This window comes from Chrysemys picta, chromosome 2 (assembly GCF_011386835.1).
Source record: "Chrysemys picta bellii isolate R12L10 chromosome 2, ASM1138683v2, whole genome shotgun sequence".
In the NCBI taxonomy this organism is placed as follows: domain Eukaryota; kingdom Metazoa; phylum Chordata; order Testudines; family Emydidae; genus Chrysemys; species Chrysemys picta.
This window is the reverse complement of record NC_088792.1, coordinates 80833956-80850125: the sequence shown is the minus strand read 5'-3', so window position 1 is coordinate 80850125 and position 16170 is coordinate 80833956. Positions and strand designations below refer to the sequence as shown.

Here is a 16170-nt window from a genome sequence, read left to right as displayed (position 1 = left end):
TATTGTCTCTAGGTATCAGCGAATGTGTAGCTATCAGCAATGTTTGCCCACTTTCCTGTCTACATGCAAACTAACCCATGCCTCAATTTACCCATAAGTAATTATATAGCAAACACCATAGGACAGTGTTTCTCAAACTGGGGTCGCCGCTTGTGTAGGAAAAGCCCCTGGTGGGCCGGGCCGGTTTGTTTACCTGCTGTGTCGGCAGGTCCGGCCGATGGCAGCTCCCACTGGCCGTGGTTCGCTGCTCTAGGCCAATGGGGGCTGCTGGAAGCGGCGCAGACCGAGGGACATATTGGCTGCTGCTTCCAGCAGCTCCCATTGGCCTACAGCGGCGAACCGCGGCCAGTGGGAGCTGAGATCGGCCGGACCTGCAGATGCAGCAGGTAAACAAACCGGCCAGGCCCACCAGGGACTTTCCCTACACGAGCGGTGACTGCAGTTTGAGAAACACTGCATAGGAACTATAAAACTAGCAGATGGAACATATAATATTCAGAAAATATTTCAGGCAGCTCCCTTCCTTCATAGAGGGACCCCCCTGTCCTGGGTCCCCACAAGGATCCTGCTCCAGTGTGAGGCAGCAGACTCCCTTAAGGACAAAGCAGGGAGGACTGATTGAAATGAAAGTGATTTAAGTCACCAATTTTAATCATTATCTGAAATCATATTGGAGGAAACCTTAACTTAAATAACTGATTTAAAGCAAACTGGATTTGCAACTGTATTTAAAGAAAGGTTCATTTAGTTGGTTGGTAACCATTACAACATGTTGCTTTGCAACTCAGGATAGCCTTTACACTACATTTGGTACCTCCCTTTGCTCACCAGGAGGATACACAATTGCTACACACATTTTTAAGCAATTATACTGATTAACATACATTTATTCAGATCTTTAATTTTTGCATTTCTCATTATTTTTTAAAATGGTGAATGATAGAATTCTTAGTTCCTAAAGTAAGTTAATTCTTTCTTTAGGGAGGCAGTGTGGGGTAGTGACGAGAGCACTAGACTAGGACTCAAGAAACCTTTTTCTATTCCTAGCTCAGAAACTCTTCTTGCTGGGTGACCTCCAGGTCTCAGTCCCCTCTGTGATGTTGCACTTCATATGTTTTATGGAAATATGCTTATGAGTATGAATAGGATGTAACTGGAATATGCTTTATGCAAAAGGCCTCTTGTAAGGTATCATTACAAAGCTTATAATCTACTGAATGTGTTCATCCTCTTTGTATGAATGTATCATTCTTGTATCTAAAACAAAAAATATGAAATATTACTCTGAGGTCCTATTGTAATTATGCAACGTGTGGGCCATTAATGGTGGCTTAGGATCTTGATGGCTCCCATTAACTAGAACAATTGGTTGTAAATGGCTCTGTTTACTTGTAAGCCTTCCTGTGTCCCTGTAAGCCAGGCTGGAAAGAATGGAGGCTTAAGGTCTCACAGGACATGTGACCATGTCACCTGGTACTGGAATCCATCTTAAACCTGGTGCTTTTCCATTTAGAAGGAGGGGTGGGGACCCAGAGAGACAAAAGATTCCTGCCGTGTGCCAAAGCTATAAAAGGGGGAGGAACAGAACAAAGGGGGCTGTCAGTCATGAGAAATCCACTAGGTACTACCTGAGCTGGAACTAATAAGAACTGTACCAGGGGAAAGGATTCGGCCCAGACTAAGAAGGAGTCTAGTCTGTGAAAGACGCTTATTGGAACATCTCTGAGGGTGAGATTTACCTGTATTCAGTTTCTTTAATGTATTAGACTTAAACTTGCATGTTTTCTTTTATTTTGCTTGGTAACTTACTTTGTTCTGTCTGTTATTACTTTAAACCACTCAAATCCTACTTTTTATACTTATTAAAATATTTTACATGTAAACTAATAGAGTTATTACACAAAGGTTGTATTAATTTAGTCAGTAAATTCACAGATTGTTTTGGGTTATCACAGACCAGATTTTCAAAGGTATTTAGGTGCTTAAAGATGCAGTCACTTTTGAAAATCCCACTAGACATCTAAGCAGATTATAATATTCATAAAATATTACAGACGGTAAAGTGCTAATTAAGTACCTAACTCCCATTGAAATAAATGATATTCCCCCCAATTGTGTAGATAATTTAAAAAGCAGCACTCTAATATTTGAGGTGGCCTCATTGATGCCACATTGTATGTATTTATTTAAACAATTTCAATAGACTATAGTAAATTTTGGCCTTAACACAAGTTGTCATAATTTCAAATTTAATTTTAAACAGGTTTGTTTTTAAAAAGAAAAATGTATTTAAATTAAATAAAAATCCAATTTTTTAATTTTTTAAATCAATTTTTATCTTCCCTGGGAGAGAAAAGAATGGGGAAGGTACAATTCTCTCCTCAGTTAAACCCATGCCATTCCAGGTTTTCTTTGGCATAGCTGAGGGCAGGATACATCTGTCTATGCATGCCTGATTAGTGAACTACATTTTATTGTAAGCAGCATTGTCAAATGCATGATTAATCCCAAATCCCAAGGTTAATATTCAGTTTTTAAATGTGGTACCTGTGGTCCTGGTGGCCCTCGGTCCCCTGGATTTCCCTTTGAACCTGGAAAGCCAGCATTGCCCTAAAAATAGAAACTCAAGAATGGTTACCAAGTTAAATTTTCAGTTTTTTGATTCAGTGTTTATAAGGACAGACATGGAAGCAGATCCATCACTGACGAAAATCTCCATAGCTTCATTGAACTCCAGTTGAGGAGCTGGCTACTGCAATTTAAATAAAGATAGAGTAATATACAATATAGAACAGCCCTCATAAGTCATAGAAATCATTGAAGAACATTAATGACTGAGATCATCATACCTCTGAGACCTTGAAGCAATAAAGTAATGAGACTGATTTTCATTCCCTTTCTGACTAGGGACTAAACTCTAGAAACTTTATTCAAGGCCCCCTTCACATGTACTTATCAGAAAGAGTAAGAGTGTTTATTATTCTTACCCTTTGTCCTCTAATTCCTTTGGACCCTCTATCTCCTTGACTACCTGGATCACCATCTTCTCCCTACAAGTTAATCAAAACCAGAATCTCTGTAGTGAAGGACACGCACACAAAAAATATAGACACACACAGTGCAAAGCAATATATACCAAAAGCAGAAAATATCCATTTTATTGTACCTGTGGACCAGGGTATCCTGGTAATCCAGATTCTCCCTGGTATTGGGGAAAAAGAGAAATAGACCTTAAAATTTTATTAATCTTTTCACTGCTCCTTATTCGAAAAAGATATTTTGTTTTTAATCAGAAAAAATGTAAGGATTTCTTAGTTACGGTCAATTTAAGTTACAGCAGCCATTTCTCAGCCTCAAATGGCACCATTCCATTCTGCCCATTTAAAGCTACAGCAATTTAAATATTTCCAACAGTTTTTATTTCTCTTCTAATTACTATTTTATTAAATTTGTTTCCTTTTTAGTGAAATAAAGTGGAATTCTATTTTAGTGATCATGTGACCATAGTATATGGTTCAAAGCTCACTTTCCAGGAGTTGTTTCCTAATGGTACCAATGTGTTGGCCCCTCCCTTATATCAATCAATGGGGCATTCAGGTTCAAGTGTTAGATCGGAAGTAGGGTTGTGTTGTTGTCGTGTTTATGTTTTTTCAAAGGAAGGAAATTATTTCACAATCTTTTGTGTGCTATTTGGCTGCAGGTAAGAAATGTTAAGAGCTTCCATGGGTACCAGTCAGAGCTAAAGTACATCCTTTCCCGACAAAGAAACTAGCAGAATTCGCTCTGTATCTTTGTAAGATTGTCCCATGCATGTATCTGATTTAGGAAGCTCACTCTTCTGAATCTGAACATAGTGATTGTTCTCACACAACCATCAAAATGAGATTGTGTGAGAACAAGAGATCTTTCAAACATGATTCTACCATAATGATTTATTCCCATGTGCATGGTAGGCTTGTTTTCCTAGGACATTGCATTTAATGAAGTGTAAGTTAGCTAGTGAACCTATACAATTTATAGTAACCTTTGTAGAGGACTATATTTAAGGTTGTTCCCTTTGTTGTTAGGAGGATCCCAACTGTTTTTTGGATTAGATTCTGCCTCAGCTTTGGCCAGGCACATTGTGAGGGAGAAGGGAAATAAGGAACCTTGTATGGCTCACATAAGGCTTAGAACTGGCCAAGCTCACCTTACAATTAGGCAGATTGCTATCCATTTACTCTCCCAAAGGGTGGGAAAGGGTAGGGAGTGGATGGAGCCCTGGCTCCCCCTTCTGCTGTGGAACTCATGGCCACAGGAAGTTGTTGAGGGCAAGAACTGTTCAAAAAGGGACTGGATATTTACACTGGATAACAAGAATATCCGGAGTTAACATATTTAATAACATTTTTGCAAGGGATATTAAACCTCATGCTTCAGAACTAATCTCTAGTGCTTAGAGAAAAGGATATGATGTATGGGCAGATTACCTCACTTCTGCCTACTGCAGGGCTTAAACCAGTGGTTCTCAAACTTTTTTACTGGTGACCCATTTCACATAGCAAACCTCTGAATGCGACCCCCCCCCTTATAAATTACATTTTTATATATTTAACACCATTATAAATGCTGGAGGCAAAGCGGGGTTTGGAGTAGATGCTGACAGGTTGCAACCCCCCCATTTAATACCCTCGTGACCCCCTGAGGGGTCCTTACCCCCAGTTTGAGAGCCCCTGGCTTAAACTTTCCTATGGAGCATTTGGTGCTGGTCACAGTCAGGGATAGGACATTGGACTAGATGGACCTTGGGTCTGATCCAGTCTGGCAATTCCTCTATTCCTTGTTTCATGTACAGCATGCTGGGTCATAACATGAAAGGATTCCATGCTTGTAAAAACTACACTGGCTCTTTATTAAGAGAACTGTTTACAGTGATATTGCAACTGCAGCTAGAATTCTAGCCATGAGCACAGCAACTGACTTCCAGTGCCTCCTCCAAACTTTCCCTCCCGCAAACTGTGCTCCTCCCTCCAAGCAGGTTGCTATATTACTGACTGAAGCTAAATTGCAATAAGCATGTCCACATAAGGTTTTGAACCAGTTTAAATCTTTTTAAAACAGATTTAAGTTCAATAAGAGAGATTCTCATATAGACAAGGCCCAAGGTAGCTATCAAGGGGTTAAGTGATTTAACCAATAGAAATGTATTCAGAACATCCAGGGAGCAATTTCTATTGAAGCTGCCATTATCACCCTTAAGAGAGCTCAGGCTAACTGCAGCAGTCTGGTAAAAACAGGTAAATATCAATATTAACAGCTAACGTGGGTATGCTTGCAGGTTCTTTCTATATTTTTGAAAAACTTCCTTCCATTTGTCCTTCCTTTTGTCTCTTTTTTGCTTATGACCTTTAAATAGAACAGTTGTTGGGGATTAACTAGAGAAAATTTTTACACAGAAGACAGCAGATGCAGTGGAGCAAGTTCTGAGATTGACACTCATCTATTCCCCTCAGGTTTATTTTTGGAAAAGATTTTTATAGTATTGTCTCTTGATAGACTCTCTTATTTCTTAAATCCAGTTTTCAGTGGATGGTGTCCAGAAATCTTTTATGATCATTTGTTGTATGCAGGGTTTTCTCTTTATTCCGAGTGATAAATATTCAAAATGATTGGGATGAATATTATGGGATTTTTGAATTATTATTGTTATAAAATGTTATGGTTGGTTTATTTTTCAAGTGGTTCCTTGCAATGTGTTACACATTTTTTGTTAGCAAATAAATGCTATCTCTCTGTTTACTCAGGAAAGGGAATTGAGCGAGAGCGTCACAAACTGTTTTTGCTCAAATTTCCCCCTTCCTGTGTCCACACCCAAAACAAAACAAAAAAACAACAACTAAATACAAATATCTGGGGAAAAGTTCACAGATTAGAGGGCCAGATCCTCAACTAGTGCAGAGGATTCAGAGTAGCAGCCGTGTTAGTCTGTATCCGCAAAAAGAACAGGAGTACTTGTGGCATATATGCATCCGAAGAAGTGGGCTGTAGCCCACGAAAGCTTATGCTCTAATAAATTTGTTAGTTTGTAAGGTGCCACAAGTACTCCTGTTCTTAGCGCAGATGAGTTATCCATTGATTCCAATGGAGCTGCACAGAATTATACCAACTTTGGACCTGGCCTTTACTTTGGATCTTTTATTGTAACTGGTTTCTATATTTTTAGAAGAGATTATTTAATTATTTTTGTAAATAAATATTAACTTAGGGCTAGATGGTCCCTACTCTTCCTTGCTGAGCATAAGCGCATGGGGATGCAAGTTCCTACTCCCTCTCTGCTCGGATACCCTTGCTCAACCAAGTAATGGCTCCTCAGATAGCTACTGCTCTCCAGCCACCACAGACAGGGAAGCAGCTTGACCAGTACTTCCCTCAATGAACAAATCGGTTGGATGGGGCAGGAAATGGGAAGACCCTTGGCTCTGCCCTTCACATATCAGCTAGAGTAGCTGGTTGGGTGCACTCGGGGGAGGGGAAATAAGCTGTATCCCCAAAGTCAGTACAATAAACTGAATCCCCCACTTTACCTCCACAACAAGGAAGGAATGGTACCTCTTTGAGCAACAGTTCCCTCCCAGGACTCCTCCTGCAGGGACACAGATACATGCCACCACTTACTTGGGGCTGAGAGACAGCTCTCCTTCCAACCCTTACTGACTGCTGGAGTCTGTGAATGGTGTCTGCACCCGGGCAATGTCCCAGGAGCCACTGAGCCAGAACTGGAGGTCACTACCACTACTGCAGCTCCAAATTCAGAAAGCCTGATACACAGGTACACACAACCAGGGATGGGATTAGCCTCTCACATTCTGGGGAGGGACTCGGACAGTGTCTGAAATTTCCTTGGTCACGACAAACAAATCTGACTGGTATCTTATTAGGCGTGACATTCCATGACTGAGACCTCTGCTTGATCTCACCTTTGCTCCTTTGCGTCCTGCAGGACCATAGCCATCATTGCCATCTGGGCCCTGCATGGGTTGGAAAAGATACTGTCAGTTAGTTTCAAATGTAGAATTAGCTGTACATTCAATACCCCACTGGCCTAAAGGAGCGCTCATGATTTTGGCCCCTTAGCAGCTATGGCTGATTATGTAGCAGAGGGTGTCACAGACACAGTCTAGCAGCTATGGCAAAAGCCATCAAGAGAGGATACAGCCTAAAGCCAATATCCTCTTCTACAGGGCACCTCACTTATATTTTCTCTCTTCCTCCAGGGGTCCGAGGGCAAAATTCTTCTCTCCAATCCATGACGAAAGAAATTTCCCCTGGAGCTCTTGAAAGGAGAAGAGGATGGGTCCTGTATGGAGACGGCATCCTGACTGGTATATTCATTTGCCTGGACTCCATAACAAATAAATATGATTGTAAGATAGTGACTTGAAGGTGAGAATAAGTTGTTCTGCTCTTCTGTCTGATGGGTGGCTGAAAAAGCACAAGTGTCTTCCTTGCAACAAACTAAAGATATATAGACACTAAGACCAGAACACACCACTGATGATCATCTAGTCCGACCTCCAGCATAACACAGCCAAGAGGGCGGTGATGTTAGTGTGAAGACTGAAAACTGAGCAAAAAGATTTTAAAATATCCCAAATGGACAAAAATAGAATGAAAAAGAAAATGAGATGAACTGCAAGGCCTCACAACTCCCAGCAGTTAACACAGAGAACCCGAATCGGAAGAGCAAAACTTACAGGCGTGCCTCTTGGGCCAGTGGGTCCCAGCAGACCCGTCTCACCAGGATCTCCAGGTTCACCCTATTATAATTTAAATACAAAAGATATTACACTTTTTATATTTGGCTTACCAGGGAGCATTTTGTTTTTAGTACAAGGGGTTCGGTCACTGAGGTAAGAGTTGTGCTTGCATTTTCTGCAGATTAAAAGATGCAAGTCATAAAAGTTCAATTGCAGACCAGACTCAAAGCTTTTACAGGGGCTTTGTCTCATAGTAACTGGAAGGCAATGCTGTGTGCACACGTGCAGCCAAATCCCACAGGCCTTACTCTGGCAAAATTCCCATTGTTACCAAACTGAGGAGACTGAGTGTGGCACAGCACTTCTTAGATGGTGACTTATTCCAGTAGGAAGCAGCATTATCTGGTGGCTACAGGCTGGAGACAGGGAGTTAAAATTTCTAGGTTTTATTCCCAGCTTTGGTCTTCTCACTTCCACTATCTTTACCTTAGTCTACCTCTGTACACATTGAGTTTAACAGTACCTACTTCAGAGAAGTTGAGAGGCTGAGTTAAGTAATACTGGTAAAGCACTTTGAAATCCTTGGATGAAACACCATGTATAAATGATACAGTTGCTTTTCTTTAATAGATTTAGACTACATATCAAAGATACTACCACAGGTAATTCAATGAAAGAAAAGGAGGGGCTAAAAAGTCTTACAAAGAAACAAATCATAAATCAAAACCTCCTAATGTGATATCAGATCAAAAATGTGGATTTCAACCCATTTGGTCTAATATCCGCTTGACCTAATCATCCCCACAGTACGCATGCTTGGTGGATTCCAATGTGATGGCCACTGTCTTGCTTGATTGGGCACAGAGGGGGAACTGTAACACACTCATCTATGGGTTACACCTGCACCCCAGCACGCAGGAGCTTTTTGTGAGTGACCCAGGCCAGGATGGGAACCAAGGTATCTAGTAATTAGAACAAGAAATGGGAAGTCAGGTTCCACATGTATCATCCTACTGTAGCTCTGCCACTGATTGGGGAACCTAGAATAAGTCACTTAGGCCCTGATCCTCAAAGACATTTAGGTACCTAACTCCCATTGAAATCAGAGAGTTAAGTGCCTAAATACACTAGGCCTAAGCTTCGCTGCCCATATTTATCCATATGTAAACTATAATAATACTTACCTTTATCAGAGGGGTTTTGTGTTTGTAAGTTCAATGAGATCACTGAATGAAAGGTGCTGCAGAAGTGCAATGTACTTCTTAAAATGCTTACCTTTGGTCCTCTAGGCCCTGGATTCCCAGGAGAGCCTGCTGCACCTGGTGCTCCTGGATTAACCTACAATCAGAAACACAAATTAAAGGGTGCATTAGAGAAAAGCTAATGTTCACCAGAGCTTCGAATGGCTCTAGAAGTATTCATTACATTTGGCCCATCTAGTGGCATTTTTCAAAGCTTTCAGGAACCACAGTAATAGTGATGTGCAAAAGACAACCATGCAAATTCTTTTCTCTTTTCCATGTAAACACTTTGAGATTTCCAATACTCCTAAGATGTTATTTGTTAAAGCATCATAGAGGCTATACATCCACAAAGTAACTGGAACTGAAAGCACGAGTCTCATCACACAATTGAAGTTTATGCCTAAATCTTGATATATTGCTCCAGATCCTGACTGAGTTTCACTGGTGTAACTCCACAGTAACACTGTTGAAGTCAACGGTGTTACACCAGTGTAAGCGAGAACAGAATTCAGCCCACGGCATCTAATATCCCCTAGTCTTTCATCAGATTTCAGGCTTGAATCTCATGGGCAAGTCCCTATAGCCACTCCCAAATGAAAACTCTTACTAACTAAGGGTCAGATTCTGCCTTTAGTTACACTGGTGTATGCCCAGAGCAAGCAATGGAGTTACTCCAGTATACACCAGTATAACGGAGAGCAGAATCTGGACGTAAGTGTTTTCACTGTAACCATGAAAGAGCTCAGTAACACAAAGTTTCTCTTCTTTCCTGATTTACAAACCAACATTTGCTTTTCAAGTCCATTATTTTGGCACCATGGTCTAAAATGACTAGTGTAACGCTCTCATTTGGATGTTCATTACTAGGTGTTATAGCAAAAAAATCCTCCACTTACATAGACCTTATTTACAAAGGTCCAAATATAATTTTGAAAAACCACACTGTCGAGAAGTTGACAAGCAAAAGGTGCAAAATAAGGATATATTCTTTAAAACTAACCTGAGGGCCTGGTATTCCTTGTGGTCCTGGAGGGCCTCTGACCCCTTGTGGTCCTCTTAGACCCTGGTAGATAAAGGACATTTTAAAAAAATGTATAATGTTGCTAATGTGCCAGGGCAGAATTTCACCCAGGATATTTGAAATTGGTGTGAACAAAATATTCCAAAAGGAAAATAGAAAATTGAACCTAACGGCATGCTTTCTCCATACATGTCATGTAAAATAACTCAGCCTTTCTTTCTGCTACCTGTGATCCTTGTAGGCCAGGATCTCCTGGATAACCGGGTTCACCACGATCTCCTTGCCCACCCTGCCAGAAAGTGAGAGGAAAAAAAATCACTTTACTTCATGACACGTTTACATCTACAAATAAACTGATCAAGCAATATTACTGACGTTTCCAGAAGGCTACAGTGATTTGCAAGCATCAACCACCACTGAAGAAACATCAGCTGTTTGGGGGTCTGAGATGGATGGAGGAAAGGGAGTGGGAAAGGCTAGTTGTATTTGCTTCACGTGGTGATGAATTCATTTCAACAGTGTCAATGTCAGCACTAATCTAGTGCAGCCCACTCAGTCAGTGCAAGAATTATAACTAGCCACAGTATAGAGGCGACAAGGGTGGTGGGAGTGGAGAGTTTCTTGAGCCTTCTTCCCTCTCCACATGCACACCTATATCAGACTGCTCATAATCTAGCCCAGCACTGAGAGTTTTCCCAGAGGTGGACACCGATATATGCCTCCCATTTTAATTCCAGCTGCTCAGAAAACTGCACCCCAAATCTTTGTGGAAAAATTAAGTTGTTAGTTTTTAAGATCAGCAGCGGAGTATCACTCACACAAAGCTGTCATCTGCACATGAGTCAGTTCAACTGACATCCGTGAGAAAGATCTCTTCATATTGTCTCTGTTGGACTGAGTCAAATGTATGAATTAGCTCTAAGCAGTTCTGGGGAACACTGGGGGTGTTCTTTCATTGGGGAAATTATAAACATATGTCCAAGGATTCTTTGGAACTCAGGCAATTCCAAAAAACAAAGCCATGGGGAAAATTGGATTTAAAACACTATATTCCGCAGTTCTGAAGAATTCTGCCCTCTTCGTACTATGATTGAACTGGGACAGAAATCAAATGAAATGAAAAGAAAAAGAAAAAACACACATGGATTTGAACAAACCTAGTGGTAGCCAAAGTTAAGATACTGCAACATTGGACATCTGTTACAATGCCAGCTGTAGAAAAATGTATGTCCCTCTATATTTTGCAGTATATGTGATTTTCTCATACAAGGCTGCCTTGTATGAGAAAAGGCACATTGGAGTTGGACCCAAAGCCCATTGAAATCAATGGGAGGCTTTCTCTGACTTCAATGGGCTTTGGATCAGGCCCAGAGATAATTCTCTCTTTCTCTTATGTGTTTCCCTTTTTTCTTTATTTCTCTTTTCTTCCTTACCACTTTCTCTTTTCCTTTGCAACCTTACCTAAAACTAGTAGTGTTGTTCATGTGTACAATACACACTTCTTCTCCTAGGCTCTAGCAGTCTTTCTGCCCAGTGGTTACCCCTGTCTCAGAATGGCTGCCTTTTGTACTTCTTGTAATCAAAAAGTCATTGTCACACAGTATTTAAAGTCTGCCTTTTTTGTTTTCTGCCTTCTGTGTTTTGTTTGAACACAGAAGCTGATTGGAGGTGAAACTCCAAAACATTTTCCTTTTCAGAAAATAGAAAAAAAAAGTGCCATGTAGCTGCTGGATGGCAAAGTACTTTATTTTTTTGTACCACTTTAACTCTAGTGTTGTCAGGTTAGCACCTTCTATAAGCCATTAAAAATAGTAAAACTGCATGGACATTAGTGAGTTTTGGCCCTCTCTGTGCAATTAAAAGACATCAGAAGTTCTTTGTCAGCCCTGATCACAAAACACTAATATCTGTCTTCATTTGAACGGCATTGGTTTTTTGTTTGTTTGTTTTAAACACAAAATCCTCCAGGCTGCCTGATCTAGTAGGAGCCAAATCCTGTGGTCTAAAGAAGGGCTGCTGAAGACACTAGATGCAGAGGAGGCCAGGCGGTTCTGCTTGCTGTGTAGGGGGGACAGCATGTGAGTCCCCCAGCACTAGTGTGCAGTGGAGCTGTGTGTTCTGCATCCCGGCACACAGATGGTGTCTGGGGTGAGACGAGGCCAGTGGATCTATGACTACATAGAACCAGCAGCCAAACCTGCTGCAGAGGAGAGCAGCAGTCAGAGGGCTGCTGCTACCCTACAGTTGCAATGACGAGCAAGGAGCATCTCCACTGTTGCTGGAAGCTGAGTCCGGGCAGAGGCCTTAGCCCTGAATGCCCATTAATTCACGCAGATGGCTATTCTATTTTGAAAAGCTGGGATGTAAATAATTAAGAGGAATTTATGCCATTGTAATTCGTGTGGAAAGTTCTCAGTTGTGAGCCCAGCTTTGCCCCCTGACTTTCTGAAGGGATGGCCGTGCATTAGGGACCACTGCCCTAAAAGGACTTGTCCGTTTCTGCACCCAATGATTTTATGAAGGAAGGTCAACATTTTCTCTGACAACCACCTCAGAACTCCATTGCTTACTAGCACCACATACCACATAGTACAGCTAGACAAATGACAACTCCCCTGACTCCCCGCCCCAACATTCTCCAGAGCTGTGATGTGTAATGGTCTTAAAACTGTCCTGTTAATCTCACAGATCATCAATTACTACTTTTTGGCTGAAGCCCTAGAGCAAGATGCAGTCCTAAATCGCTTCGATTTCCTGCAGTGACACCACCCCCACCCTACAAGTAGACATACCTGCCCTAGCTTGAACAATAGCAGTGAAGCCGCAGTGGCATGGGCTAGCCACTCAAGTACATCCCAGGATCCTGAGTGGGTTTGTACAGCCTGTACTGCTGCCCATCTTATTCAGATCAAAGCTAGCTCAGGTATATCTGCCCATGCGGCAATCAGTGTAGACGTAGCCTTAGCGGGTAGGCAGACAAGATGGATGGAAATAGAAAATGCAAATGAACGAACTCAGATGAGGGGTGGTGGCAGGAGCAGTAGCAAAGACCAGTGACAGCAATGAAAGGTAGAACTGATTAAGTGAGCAGCCTCAGGATGCATTGTAGGTAGGTAAGTGACCATATCAGTAGGTACGGTGGAAAGGTCATGAAAGACAGAGAGAGAGGAGCCTTAAACACAACAAGGGAAAAGGGCTTAGAAGCCGGAAAAGATAGGGGACCCCAGAATCCAGGAGGAAAAAAAAAGAGTAATGTAGAGCAAAAAATTGACCCTGAAAATGAAAAAAAGGGAATACTGTGGCACAAAGACCCCTTGGCAAAGAGTCCCCTGTTCTTAGCAAACAACTCTCACCTCAGAGCTGACAAACTCACTACACCAAGCACATCTTACAGGATATTTATCCATAAAGCATAACATATAAGGTATCTACAGAAGGGTTTCACTACATGCGTCTGACGAAGTGGGTATTCACCCATGAAAGCTTATGCTCCAATACGTCTGTTAAGTCTATAAGGTGCTTTTTACAGATCCAGACTAACACGGCTACCCCTCTGATACAGATGGTTTGTAACTTTTAAAGATTTATAATCATTGCAAGATGTGTGTACGGGTAATATTTAAGGAATACTGTATTTATATTGAAAATATGCTTTAGAGACTTGGAGTAAAAGTTGGTCACCAGGGGATAATGTGGCTGAGTGATGGCCCCATTGGGGCTGTCATCCCATCCTGTTTAGCTGGTGATGTAATGCAAAGCTCTATTGTTTAGCCTTTCGCAATACTAAGACTTGCAATGTGAAATCATCAGAGGCAAAGCATCAAAACCACTTAGTGGTAAAAAAAAAACCATTATAACAAGACATGGCTTTGCCCTGTCTGTGAATAGAATCAAAAGGCTGTTTTCAGTGTAACACGGGAGGGAGAAGCAGTCTTTATCCATTCACTGAGGACAACCCCATGTGGAGCTGGGATGTTTTCGTGAATGTTTGGGACCTGCTTTTTGTGGAACCAGCCAGCTCTGCAACAGATTGAACTTTGGGAGACGGGGCAGGGGATAGGAAAGGTAACAATTAATAAGGGAAGAGTCAGGTTTGCGTTTTATGATTTTGTTTTGTATTGTAGCCATTTCCGTCACTGTCTCTCATTTCTAGTTAAGTCTTTACCTTTCTTAAATAGACCTATTTTTGTTTCATTATAAGTGCTCAAAAGTGCTGTGTAGTTTACAGGAGCTGTAATTTAAGGTAACACTGGTAAACTGGGGACACTGCCTTTGGGAGCAGAAGATCTGGGATTTCTGTGAGTGTCAGAGGCTGGATATCCAGGGGAACGATTCAAAGGGACTTAAGGACTGGGGTGCACTAACTTTTAACCTACAAAGTGAAGACAGAGCTGGCATAGCCCAGAGGAAAGTTCTCAAGTAGCTGAAGGGCTGGTGGTGTTACAGAGCTGACATCCAGCCAGGCACAAGAAAGACTCCCTCATGCCGGAGGCGAGGGCTATCAAGGTGTCTCACCGTTCTGGGTGCCCCAAGAACTGTCAAACACATAGGATCAGATTCAGCCCTGGTAGTAAAAAAGGGCTGCACAGTGGCTGGATCTGGAATTGGATCCCTGGCATACATAGCTCCCATAATCCGCTCCTGTGCCACTCCCTCCAACCTACCCTGTAGGGGGTACAGGCTGAGGGTGAGCAGGGCCAGTGCAAGGATGTTTCGTGCCCTAGCCGTGTGGCAGCTCCCCACCCCAGCTCATCTCTGCTCCGCCCCCTCCCCGAGCACGCCATCTCTGCTCCACTTCTCCCGCCTCCCAGGCTTGTGGCGCCAATCAGCTGTTTGGCGCTGCAAGCCTGGGAGGGAGAGAAGCAGAGCGGGATGGCATGCTCGGCAAGGAGGCGGAGCAGAGGTGAGCTGGGGTGGGGAGCGGGTCCCCTGTGTGCTGCCCCCCCCCTTACTTGCTGCAGGCAGCCCTCCCCGCGCCCCTCTGCCCCAGCTCACCTCCACTCCACCGCCGCCCCGGAGCGCGCTTTTCTCCATCCCCAACCACTTGGCGCCCTAGGTAGCTGCCTAGTTTGCCTAGTGGTTGCACCGGCCCTGAGGGTGAGGGATGCTGCACTCTGGCTACCCTCAGTTGGCATACAGTCTCTTGGGGACCATTGCCACACAGCATAAAAGGTCAAAATGCTTATAACGGATTCCAGCTCTGAGGTCCCTGGCCAGGAAGCCAATGAGGCAGAGGTTTCGTATTTAGATATAAACTCACACTGCATGTTGTGAATGTGACAAAGGCACTATCTGAGGGCTTCACTGGAGACCAGACTGTAGCTGTCATTTTCCATTGGATACTGAATTTGAATCAGACAGCCCCGGATGTCACAAACTCGTGATGCCTCACAATAGCTCATAGCAAGCCAAAGATCAATGCAGAGCGCGAGATCCATCTCCACCAACAAAGAGACCCCATAAGCTACTGGGAAGTGCAGAAGGACAAAAACTCAATAGGACTGTATATCTATTCAAAGACTGGTTGGCTGAAGAAAGTGATATGCCATTGAAGAGACTCTTCTGTAGCCTACATTTTCTTTGCATAAATTAATGTTTTATTCAATTTTGGATGCTATTGTTATTTATTAAGTTTCTCTTTGTGCTTGGCAGTCAATTTACATTTATTCATAGCATTCTTTTCCTTGTGTTGGAGAAACCCTGCAGCCGTTAGTCCTTTATCATGCTCCCTAATGGAATTGCTGCCAGAATAAGAAGCAAGTAAGCATTTCAGTGCATATCATGTGCACATGGGGGAAAATGTGAAACTCATATACAACTCAGCAGCTATTTCCAGGTGAACTGCAATGGATTTTTGAGGGGCTAACTACACACACACACTCACACACAACCTGAAGAAAAGCTACAGTGCTGTGGAACAGCTGTACCACAATTGCTATTTGAGCCCAGCGGCTGGAAGTGTGCTAACTGCTAACTGCCCCCCCATACCAAACCCACCCCCAGGCAGTTCCCAATCACTGGAACCACAGCTGCATGAATTGGAATGAAGGGGATTGCCCAGAGAGTAAATCAGGAAAGAACCTGGCTCTTACCATTTTGTAAGAGATAGCAGCCATGTATAGCATCATGTATTCAATAAGGTGGTGGAGCTCTGCTCTCTCCCGCAGTG

The 16170-nt window shown here is 42.6% G+C and overlaps 1 protein-coding gene across 1 annotated transcript in view; it reads right to left on the bottom strand.

Moving 5' to 3' along the window:
* LOC101940483 (collagen alpha-6(VI) chain-like) overlaps positions 1-16170 on the bottom strand; it is a 117914-nt gene that overhangs the window by 40496 nt on the left and 61248 nt on the right. The window contains exons 24-31 of the mRNA XM_065583606.1: positions 10228-10290; positions 9981-10043; positions 9012-9074; positions 7734-7796; positions 6957-7007; positions 3167-3202; positions 2988-3050; positions 2548-2610 (exon numbers count right to left, since the gene is read on the bottom strand). Coding sequence (XP_065439678.1) covers positions 2548-2610; positions 2988-3050; positions 3167-3202; positions 6957-7007; positions 7734-7796; positions 9012-9074; positions 9981-10043; positions 10228-10290 — 465 coding nt within the window. The remainder of the gene's footprint in view (positions 1-2547; positions 2611-2987; positions 3051-3166; positions 3203-6956; positions 7008-7733; positions 7797-9011; positions 9075-9980; positions 10044-10227; positions 10291-16170) is intronic.